Below are 12,147 nucleotides of genomic sequence, written 5' to 3' on the forward strand. Positions count from 1 at the left end.
CTTGGGATCATCTGGTAAGCAGGGAAAACGTACCAGGTTAAAGGAAACCCAGAAGAGAGTGTGCAGGAAGGATGGAACAGAATGATGGTAAAGTACAAGCAGAGCAGACAAAAGAATCCCACCGCTGGCAGCCTGCCTCCCCTCTAGCTGCACTCACATGTAGTGCATATAAGTACTACCTTAACAATTAGAACTGGCACTAATTTTCGAATCCAACTTCATTAATATTTACCCACAGTATACATCACCTAAGGAAAACAAAACCATATGAAACTCAGGACCCCTTATATGTATAATGACATATCATCTAACACTTTTCATAAATTCTACTCAACCATACAACCAGCAATCAATTCAGTCAGACTGGGTAGTGCTCTATAAAAACAAAAAGCTAAGGAGACCAGCAAACAAACAAACAACATAAAACTGAAGACCCTCTTATATTTCAAAATGACATTAATGAATTACTGTGAATTTATTTGGCATGATAATGGTATTGTGGTTATGTACAAAAATCCTTTTGGGATAAGATGTCATAATGCCTATGATTTGCTTTACAATAATTCAGAGGAAAAAAGCTAAATGTAACAAAAAAGGTACGGCTTGTTAAAACTAGATGATCTGGTACATGGAGTTTATTATATTACTTTCGTGAAAGCTGCAAAAGTTTCATAATAAAAATATTCTTAAAAAGGAGCATTTCCTGTGATCATATTCTCCCCAAGGCCTAGATGACTGCTACCTACCCCTTAAATAAGACCTAAGAACAAAGTCAAAACTGCAAATAAACTTAACCACCCCTTAATTCTTTAATTCACTTTTCAATGAAAGGAAAAGTATATCTATAAATGTGCAAGTGTGTGTGTGTGCATGCCCCTACCAACATATTTTCTACTTTGCTGATTAAATCATTCTCCCATTCAAGATGTGAGCATGGCCCCCACACTTTTCAGGTTACGGTACTTTTAAGAGCACAAAGTCAAGGGCTTGTCTGGCTCTCCAGCCTTATCTCTAACACTGTAACCTGCATAACAGTCATAATATGAACCACTTGCCCTTTCAGAAGTTACATGAACTTTTCCACTCTTGTGCCTTTAAACCTGAACTGGGACGCTCAACCTGTTTTTCACATCATTCACTCTCACTAACGTATTCTCTCTCAAAAAAATGTATCTCTAATTGTGTCTGTTAGTTTTTTTTTTTAATTTTTAATGTTTATTCATTTTTGAGAGAGACACAGAATGTGAGCAGGCAAGGGGCAGAGAGAGAGGGAGACACAGAATCCAAAATAGGCTCCAGGCTCCGAGCTATCAGCACAGAACCCGACACGGGACTTGAACCCACGAACTGCAAGATCATGACCTAAACCGAAGTCAGATGCCTAACAGACTGAGCCACCCAGGCACCCCATTTCTGTTAGTTTAAATGAGGATATATATAAACAAAATTTACTTATATGACAGGAGTTCTTAACCTGAGGTCCTTTGAGAGATCTGAAAAGTTGGATGGGAAAAATATTACATCTTTATTTTCACTAACTTAGTTTAAATAGGATTTAGCGTTTCTTCCCATTATAACTGCAGACAACAAACCACAGTAACAAAAGCAGTAGCTGAGTTTGCACCCAATAAATATCACCAATATTTTCATACCACATTACAACTGTTACAGATATCTCAAAATATTATTTATGCTCACCACTATTCCAGAATCACAGTAGAAAGTTAACCTGCTGTTTGTTTGTATGTGATCACAGAATCCCGATCTATAAATGCTTATGTGACCTAACTGGCCAACTGTCGAGCAACTCTGTCCCTAGCAGTCCTTCAGATACCAAAGAGCAAAGTCATGTTATCACACTGAAAACACAATCATCTGTGTGGCTTTTTGGATAGTCCCTATCCACACTTATTAGTTCATCAATATGTGGAAAAACAGGTCACAGATACAGGTCACCCCAAATCTAAATTTTCACATTATGTCTTTAAAAAATAATTTAGCTTTAAATTTACCTGTATTTTTTAAGTAGGTTCCATGCCCAGCACAGAACCTGAACACACAGCCCTGAGATCAAGACCTGAGCTGAGATCAAGAAGTTGGACGTTTCACCAACTGAGCCACTCAGGCACCCCTAATTTTCCTTATTTTAAACGTAGTTTCTCATTTTGTTGTGGTATATATATCACTGTATCACAAATCTTAATATTTTAAAAACTATGTTTCAATAAAACTGGTTTCCTCTGTATTCTCAAATGTACAATGATACATGGAAAAATATTCTCAAGAAGGTCCCCCACATAGCCAAAGGGGTCCATGGCACCAAGATAATCAGAATCCCTATTTTTAGTATTTACATGGTTTTTTCTTAAACTCTGTCACTACTGTATAAAATATTATTACAACAGATAAAAAGAACCGTGAGACACAGTCTCTGCCATCAGATATTATCCTGATTGTCCAACTTGAACCCCTGAATGCATCCACAACAGCTGTTTAGTACCACACAACCAAGTTTTAGCTGCATACATCTAATCAATCAGCAGATCTCAACGGCAACAACTCTCTTTAGTGAAGTATGGGTATGTATATATAAAACACTTCCAGATAAAAATGTGCCCAAAAGGTTCTAAGGTTAAAATAATTTTTAGGGATACCTGGGTGGCACAGTCAGTTAAGCGGCCAACTCCAACTCAGGTCATGATCTCACACCTCATGAGTTCAAGCCCCGCATCAGGCTCTGTGCTGACAGCTCAGAGCATGGAGCCTGCTTCAGATTCTGTGTCTCTCCCCTCTCTGTCCCTCCCCCTATTCAAGCTCTGTCTCTCTCTCTCTCGATTGCTCGCTCTCAATAAACTTTAAAAGAATTTTTTAAAATAATTTTTAAATCAGTAATTCAGAATAACACGCATGCAACATTTAATGTTAAATTGTGTAATGCCAGACTATTAAGAGGGGGAAAATAATAACAAGAGCGAATATTTACTGAATATGTATTGATACACACTCACTCACTCTTTCATTTAAATTTAATGCTCAAGAGTAAATAAATTATACTTTATTGTCTATCTAATAAAACAATTTATGGTAAATTTGATTTTCATCCTGAAAAGCATTAAGTATATCCAACACTTACTTCTGAATCTTCAGATAGGCCATTGCTCTGTTAGCCGGAAGAAGGGCATTAGTGCCATCTGCTGCTATCCCCCGAGAATAGCATTCTATTGCTCTTTCATATTTTCCCTCTTTGAAAAATCCATTCCCCTATCATTTTGGAGAGAAATATAAATAAGAATGAAAAAATAGTGCAAAAAAATTAGTTGAATTCAAATCTTAAGTAAACACTAAGAGAATACTCATCAATATTATACCAGTAATTAAAGTATATTTTAATGTTAAAAATCTAGTCCATGATACATGTTTTAGAATGTTAGTTTAAGTTGTTTTCTGTAATGGCATTCTTCTCTTTTCAGAACTAAAAAGAAACATACATTACTACACTACTTTGCAGCATTAACCATTACCCTCCTAATTAAATGTTAAAGCTTAAATTTAAAAACACACTGTAATAAATATAGGCCCAAATTTTATACTCTTTAGTTAAATTAAAAGTTGTACAATAGAACTTTACAACTCAAATAATTTTTGTGAAAGGACAGAGTACCAGAACTGTACAGCTTATTCTTTGGTAACATTAACATTAACTAATGTCTAAACACAGGATAAATTTAACCACATTAGAATGTGCATATCAGATTACCTTGTAATGTTCACTTATAATTAGTCAGGTTTATCACAAACAATAATCATTCCATAAGTGTTTATTAAAAATCTCTTAAGGGTCCATGAAAAACTACAGAGATATTAAATTAAATTTCAACTCATGATTTCTAAAGGAATTTCTTTATCAGAAACAGTCCAGTGTGAATTAATGAGAAAAAAAAATATGTAAGAATGAACTGCAATTTATACCTATGTTAAATTTACATCTATATGTAAATATGTTCAAATACTCAAAATAATTTTCTCCCTAAATTATGTTTTTCTAAATTATGTATTAAGTCTTCAATTACTAAAGTTTTGAATTATAAGCTCCAGAGGTTTTTAGTATAATTTTCAACTCCTACTGAAGAATTTACATATAAAAGACAGAAACAGATACACAAGAAACAAAGAGTAAATTCAACAAATTGAATTGATTGTTGAAATCCATCTGATTACCAGATCTTTCTGTAAAATGGCCTGTTGCTTATTCTGTTGCTGTTCAATTGGATTTTTCTCTTCTTTAGTTGTCTTAAACATCGTATCAGCTCCCTCTGGGTATGAATTTTCTTTGGATGATAAAGCCTAGGAGACAGAAGTCCGTTAAAATAAAACAAGTAATGCAAGATGCATATATATTTGACTGGGAAATACTAAATTACTCAAATGTATTAGAATTTTTGCCACATTTCAAATTAATATTGAAATAATATCTTTAATTTGAAATCTAATTCAAATTACAAAACAAAACAAAAACATAATAAATTTAATACACATCTTATTCCAATTAAAATCACTAATGTTAGTTGTTCACTTATTTATCCAACAAATATTTATTGAAATTCTACACAGGCCATGAACCATCCTAGAAACTATTTTCAAAAATAAATAGATAATGAAGACTACATCAACAAATTTCTCAAACTTCGTTTTCAGTCACTATCTGACCTCAAATAAAATACAAAAATATGTAACACAGTTCACGATTATAAGAAAGTTGATACATTAATTAATAGATTTTATGTGCTATAAGTAATGGCAATATTTAAAAGCAGATTTTCTCCAATTATTGTCATTTTTTCCTCAAAGTTTCAATGCATGGCCCAATAATCAGAACTCTCATTCAACAGCAAAGTGAAAAGAATATGTAATTGTACAGTATCATTTGACAACAAATTTTATAGTTTAATAATTATTTCCTTACTGTTAAAAAATTAATAGTTTTTGCTAAGATATAAACCATAAATATAGAACAACTTTAAAACTTACAAAATCAAAGAAATATGCAAAAGTTTTATACAGAAATAAAAGCACAAGCCAAAAAAGAAAAATTAGTGGGATAAAGAAGAATAACTCTGTCATCTGGGAAAAAATAAAGCAGCAGCTCAAAACCCTCTGATTTTTTTTTTTTTTAAGATTTTAAGTAATCTCTACACCCAGTGGTAAGGCTCAAACTCACAACCCCAAGGTCCAGAGTCTTATACTCTACTGACTAGGCCAGCCAGGTGCCCCTCAGATGACTTTTTAAGATGATGATTCCTAGGGATCTTTAAATATCATTCTACTTCCTCTAGCTTGCAAATTTGTTTATAAAACTGTATAGTACAAAGAATTAAAATTAGAAAAAGTCTATATTAAGTAATCTACGGTACAAAGACTATGCAAAAACCTTTACATCGTCAAATAAAGGTAAGTAAAGCACTTAAATAACTATGTTTTTACCTGATTAATTTTCCTGAGTTCATTCGTTGCTTCAAAGTTATTTGGTTCCAGCTCTAAAACTTTTTCATAATCTAAGTAAATTTGAAGATAAAGAATATGTGAAAGACAGGTTATTTAAAAATTCTATAAAACAATCATTTGCTACATGTGACAAATAGGCATGCATCTTACAGCAAAATTAAGAGGAACCAAGAAATACTAACCAATAGTATGCTACTGGACTGTCTCCATTCTCCACCAAGACAAACAAAATCCTAACAGAATCCCCTGACAATTCACCTTCTTCCACCAGCCCCAGGAAGGATACTTGCTATCACTAAGTTGTACATCATAAAACTAAGAAACAGCAGATTCCTGTTAGATTATGAACTTTATTCAGATTTTATGATTTATAGTACACAGACTTACTTTATGGAATAACAGAAGACTTAGAATTTACAAATGAAGGAAAACACGTCAAGGACTCTATGTGCAGTGCCTCAGCCCCACAATATCCAACAAGATAATTTAATCTTTATATTACAGCTAAAGAACTAAAAATCACAGGGGATCCATAACCTTCTCCTTGGTCACACAGCTAATACACAGTGGAATAAGAATTTGAACCAAAGTCTGATTGGTGACAAATAATGCATTCCTTCCCAAAGTAGCAAAAATGAGATTTACTCACATACAGAAAGCTCTCTGAGGGTAGTAAATGTGATTGTCTAGTATTCTTTGTATAGTCATCTGTTAAATTAAACTATTAAAGAATTTTTTAGATAATAATAACCTGAAAATGTTAATACCTTTTTTGGCATCCTCTAATTTTTGCAAAGCAAATCGAGCAGCACCTCGTCTTGCGTACGCCTTGGTATAACTTCTATTCAAGGCAATTGCTAAATTACAATCAGACTCAGCAACAGCAAATCTGCAATTTTAAAAAGTTGAAGTTAACAATATTCATGCGTTAAACCAAAACTTCAAAATTTGTTTCTGAAATCCCACCTTCTTTTATTTACTTAAGGCTACTGAAAAGCATTAATTCATGATGGTAAGATGTTAAGCAACATTCCCTTTAAAGGAACAAGAATGCCCACTGCCACTGCTTTCTGTCAGTATTATATTAGAGGTCCTGGCTAATGCACTTTCACAAAAAAGAAATATACAGAGTTATTTCTAAAAGACTGGAGAGGAACAAAACTCAGACAATTTGATGGTCTACCTAAATAATGCAAAACAATCTAGAGACACTGTTAGTAATAATGAAAGTTTGCAAGGTGACTGCTTTACTAGAGATAAGCAACAAAAAAACACCAGAAATAAATCTAACAAAAGATATGTAAGACCCCTATGCAGAAAATTTGAAGACTGTTTTCAAAAACATTAAAGACTTAACTGGAGATATATTCATGATTTATAAAAAGTCACAAAACCATAGCAATAGAATTCTCTCCAAACTGATCTATAAATCCACAGCAATTATAATCAAAATCTCTACATAATTTTTCAAGGAGTTTAACAAGACGATTCCAGTAAATACATTGATAAGCAAAAGTCCAAGAATACCCAAGACATTCCTAAAAAATAATAAGGTAAGAATATTTGTCCTCTGCCAAATATCGAGACTTCTTATAATGCTATAGCAATTAAAGATAGTATCGAATGGGTTACAGGGATAGGCAACAGATCAACTGGAGAACAGAAGGATGAGAAAGAGATCCATGTGGGACACCTAGGTGGCTCAGTGGGCTGAGCATCTGACTCTTGTTTTCAGCTCAGGTCAGGGTCTCACGGTTTATGAGACCAAACCCCATGTCAGGCTCTGTGATGACAGTGACAAACCTGCTTGGAATTCTCTCTCTCCCTTCCCTGCTCTCTCTCGCTCTCCCTCAAAATAAACATAAAAAAAAAAAAGAAAGAAAGAAAGAAAAAGCAATCCATGCAAACTGAGCAGACAACAATGGCGGCATTGCAGATCCATGGAAAAGCATGGATGTTCAATAAGTAAGACTGACATGACTGAAACAGTCATATGAAAATATATGAAATTGGAATTCTACCTTCAGCATACACAAAGACTTAAACATGAAAATTAAAACATAAAAAGTCTTAGAAGAAAATACAGAAGACTATTATGAGCTCGGGGTGGGAAACTACTGTTGTAACAAATTGTATTTTTAAAAGTGCTGACCTCTAAAAAAAAATCAGTAAATTGAAATAAATTAAAATTAAGAATTTCTGCTCATTGAGACTTCATGGAAATAGAAAAAAAGCAAACCTGCAAACTGGGAGAAAATAATTATTATAAACACTAAAGGACTAGTATCCAGAATAAAGAATTCTTAAAAATCAATAGAAAAACAGACTAACAGAAAAATGCCCATAAGACAGAACAGGCATTTCACAGGAAAAAAAAGGAATACAAGTGGTGAATAAATATATAAGATGTTCAATCTCATTAGCAGTTGAGGAAATGCAAATCAAGACCACAGTGAAGTACCATTTTGCACCCACTAGACTGAAAACAATTAGGAAGCCTGATTCTACCAGTGTTGGTAAAGACACGGAGCAAGCGTCCTTACACACACACTCCTCACGAGAACGTAAGATTACACAACCACACTGGGACTACCTGTACAACTGGTCATCACCATGTAAACAGAACATATATACATCCTGTGACCCAGCCCCGAGAAACCTACAAAAATGTCTACGTTATCACTGCTTTAAGGAAGCAGGAAAAGGGTAGTATGTAGGGAGAGAGAGGAGGAGAGGGAGAAGTAAAGGAAGGAGTGAAAGAAAGGAGGCAACCAACAATCCAGCACCAGGAAAATGGATACAGGGAAGAAGCCCTGGTGGTGAACGAAGGCGAGAAGAGAGAGCACAGGGATAAGCACAAGGAAAACGCTTCCCCAAAGCCACTGGCTTGGAAAACAAGGGGCTGATTTTCTCTTTTTGGCAACCAGCAGGGCTCAAAGACAGAAGTTTTAGAGGTCATGGGGCGGGGCTGGGATAGAGCCCGGAGGGCACTGCCCTACTCCTGGAGAGCAGGCAGGCAAACAATCCCTGGGGCAGGCAGTGCAGTGATCTGAGGATCCCTAAAATTGTCCTCTCTTCACGGAGCAATCTGAGAGGCGGCTTTCAAAAAGGGGCCTCTCTGGGGACAAAAGAATATTTTCCATCCCCCACACCCCTCAGCGTAATGACAGAGACACCAGCTGAGGGCAGCTAACCCAGACACTGGCTGTGTACCTTGCTTTGCTTCAAATCCCATGGCCCTGAGTTCCAGCGACTGCCCTTCTTGGTCAAACCTGCATCCATCCCAGTGCGGTGAGACCCTCCCCAAGACCAGCAATGGTCCCCACCATACCAGGTCCCTAAAGTCTGGAGACTTTGGGATAGCTCCTCTTCTCAAAATCCTTAATCACATATTTTGCCATATAAGGTAATGCNCGGTAGGAAGCTTAAACTTCTAGGTACATCGAGCTAAAATGAAGTACAAGTGGAGTGATGTCAGACAACACCAGGTGAGAAACTGGGACTTGCACTGATGCTGAGCAGTAACAACGTCTCCCCCAACCCCTGCCAATCCCCATGCTCCTCTGGGTTAAGTGGAGACTACAAGGGGAACAGTAAGGAGGCACCTCACCCCTTCCAACCAAGCTGGTGTTGGTAGAGTAATGAAGAGCCCTTCCCACTCGGATGTCAACAGAAGCCAAGTGGGAGGCCTGGGCTTCCACTTGCCCTTGGTAGAAATGAGACGGCACTCCCCCTTCCCCACTGGAATAAGGTCACAGGAGACCTGCTAACACAGAAGAAGTAAATAAAATCCAGAGTCTCATCACCTAACACTCAGATGTCCAGATTTCAACCTAAAATCACTCATCATACCAAGAATCAGGAAACCTCAACTGAGAAAAGACACTGAAGTGGCAAAAATTTAGAATCATCTAAGAGGATTTTAAAGCAGCCACCATTTTTAAAAAGCCTCAAATAATTATGAACTTGCTTGAAACAAATGAAAAAAGACAAAGTCTCAGCAAAGAAACAAAAGACGCAAGAAGAATAAAGTGAAATTTTTAGAACTGAAAAACACAATAACTGAAGTAAAACTGTCAATGGATAGGGTCAACAGCAGAAGGCAGAGAAATAAACCAGTGAGCCTGAAGATGGAAGAGAAACTTCCCAACGGAAGCAACAGAGAGAAAACAAATTGTAAAACATAACAACAGAGCCTCAAAGGCCTGTGCAACTGTAACAAAGGAGCTAATATTCATGTCATTCAAACCCCAAGAGTAGAGAAAAAGAGGGTGTGGTTGAAAAGTATTCATAGTACCTGTAACTCACTTGAATTTGGCAAAAAACAAAAATAAATAAAACAAAACACCCTAAATAAAATAATAAATAATAATAAATAATAAAATAAAAGAAGCAGAGCAAACCCCAAACAAGATGAACTCACACAAAGAAAGAAATTCACACAAACACATATAGTCAAGCCTCTAAAAACTAAAGACAAAGAAAAAAATGTGTAAAGCTCCAAGACATATATTTTACTTTCGGGGTAATAAGGTGGTAGAAATGATTTGAATGACAGTTATCAGAAACAAAGAAGCCAGAAGAAATGACACAATATTTTTCAAGTGCTAAAAGACAAGAACTGTCAACCCCAAATCCTATTTCCAGTTAAAATCTACTAGAAGCACATTCAAAAATGTCATCTGAATGAAAGGGAAATCATGAAATTCTCAAATGAAAGAAAACTAAGAGAATTTGTAGCCAAGAGACATGCCCTAAAAGAATGGCTAAATGAAGTTTAGCAGGCTTGGCTACAATAGAGCCCAAAGTGCACTGCAGTGTTCTAGGCAGGCAAATGGAAACAGCAGGAAACCAGCAATCTGAAAACTGCCTGGGATGCACAAGGGAAAATTATTTGCTCTTCTGGAATACTTCCCTGAGAGCACAGAGACCCCTCTCCGAGGACAAAGGAGCTGGGCGACACCAGTTCCCTCCCCCACCACCCAGCATAAACCAACTTCAGTAAACAACACAAGCACCAACACTGGCTGCCCTACCTGCTCACACCAAGTCCCACCCAACTGTGCTGCAGTAGTACTGCTTTTCTCAGGCAAGAGTGCCTAAGCAGCAGCACAGTGGGCCCCTTCCTCAGAAGGCCAGCAGAAACTTCTGTATGCATCACATGTACCGGCCACAGAGTTCCGCACAGCTTCAGTTCTAGTGGAAGTAGAATCAGGTCTCATTTAACAAGCAGACCAGAGCACACCTTGTTAAAACTCTCCATACTCTGGTTAATCCAAACACTGCCCACCACAGGCATGGAGAGCCTCTGCAGATGACTGACCTGAGGGACAAAGCAGCCAAAATACAGCAGCAGAGTACACGCAGCATATACCAGAGAAACTCCCTGAAGCTCCAGACCATAGACACTTATATGACCTCTTCCTCATAAAGCCATTACTCTCAGGAGCAGGAAACATAAGAAGCTTTTCTAACACAGAGAAAACAACAGAGACTCAGACAAAATGTCAACATGGAGGAATTCGTCCCAAAAGAAATAACAAGAAAAGATCACGAACAGAGATCTAATGGAAAAAAGCAGAAGTAATATGCCTGATGAAGAATTTAAAGCAACATCCCTAAGGATATTTGGTGGGCTTGAGAAAACATGAAAGACATCAGGGAGAGTCTTACCACAGAGATAAAAGAGATTAAAAAAAAAATCAGTCAGAAACGAAAGATGCAATAACTTGAGATTTGAAACAGACTGGATGTAATGACCACAACAACAGAAGCAGAGGTTCAAATAAGTGCTATAGAAGATAGAATAATGGAAAATAATTAAGCTGAACAAAAGAGAGGAATTATGGATCACAAGAATATACATAAGGGAACTCAGTGATTCCATCAAATATAATAATATTTGTGTCACAGAAGTCCCAGAAGAAAGACAGAAAGAGGAGCAGAAGGTTTATTTGAGGAAATAATACTTGAAAACTTCCCTAATCTGGGAAAGGAAATAAACATCCAAATCCAGGAGGAACAGAGAACTCCAATCAAAATCAACAGAAGCAGGCCAATACCAGACATACGTAATTACACTTGCAAAATACTGTGATAAGGAAAAAAATCCTAAAAGCAACAAAAGAAGTCCCCAACTTACAAGGGAAGATCCATAAGGCTAAGCTGCATCTCTCTCCACAAACTGTTGGAAGCCAGAAGTGAGTGGCATGATATATTCAACATGATAAATGGGAGATATATGTAGCCAGGAATATTCTACCCAGCAAGGCTGTCATTCAGAATAGGAGAGAAAAAGAATTTCCCAGACAAACAAAAACTAAAGGGTTCATGACCACTAAACCAGCCCCCTGCAAGAAATAGTCAAGGGGACTCTCTGAGTGGGAAGGAAAGACCTAATGCAACAAAGACTAAAAAAAGACAGAGAAAATCTCCAGAAACAACAAGTAAGAAAATAACATTAAATTCATATCTATCAAGAATTACTCTGGGGGCACCTGGGTGGCTCAGTTGGTTGAGCGTCCGACTTCGGCTCAGGTCATGATCTCACAGTCCATGGGTTCGAGCCCCGCATCAGGCTCTGTGCTGATATCTAGCTCAGAGCCTGGAGCCCGTTTCAGATTCTGTGTCTCCCTCTTTCTCTGC

General features: G+C 36.8%; 1 protein-coding gene across 2 annotated transcripts in view; it reads right to left on the bottom strand.

Moving 5' to 3' along the window:
* The window catches only part of RPAP3 (RNA polymerase II associated protein 3), a 37,260-nt gene that overhangs the window by 13,916 nt on the left and 11,197 nt on the right, over nucleotides 1–12,147 (bottom strand). For both annotated transcript variants that reach the window (XM_077753257.1, XM_077753256.1), the window contains exons 6-9: nucleotides 6,270–6,391; nucleotides 5,482–5,552; nucleotides 4,219–4,344; nucleotides 3,134–3,261 (exon numbers count right to left, since the gene is read on the bottom strand). In XM_077753257.1, the coding sequence (XP_077609383.1) occupies nucleotides 3,134–3,261; nucleotides 4,219–4,344; nucleotides 5,482–5,552; nucleotides 6,270–6,391 (447 nt within the window). The remainder of the gene's footprint in view (nucleotides 1–3,133; nucleotides 3,262–4,218; nucleotides 4,345–5,481; nucleotides 5,553–6,269; nucleotides 6,392–12,147) is intronic.

This window comes from Crocuta crocuta, unplaced genomic scaffold (genome assembly GCF_008692635.1).
Source record: "Crocuta crocuta isolate KB4526 unplaced genomic scaffold, BGI_CrCroc_1.0 scaffold30, whole genome shotgun sequence".
Lineage (NCBI taxonomy): Eukaryota > Metazoa > Chordata > Mammalia > Carnivora > Hyaenidae > Crocuta > Crocuta crocuta.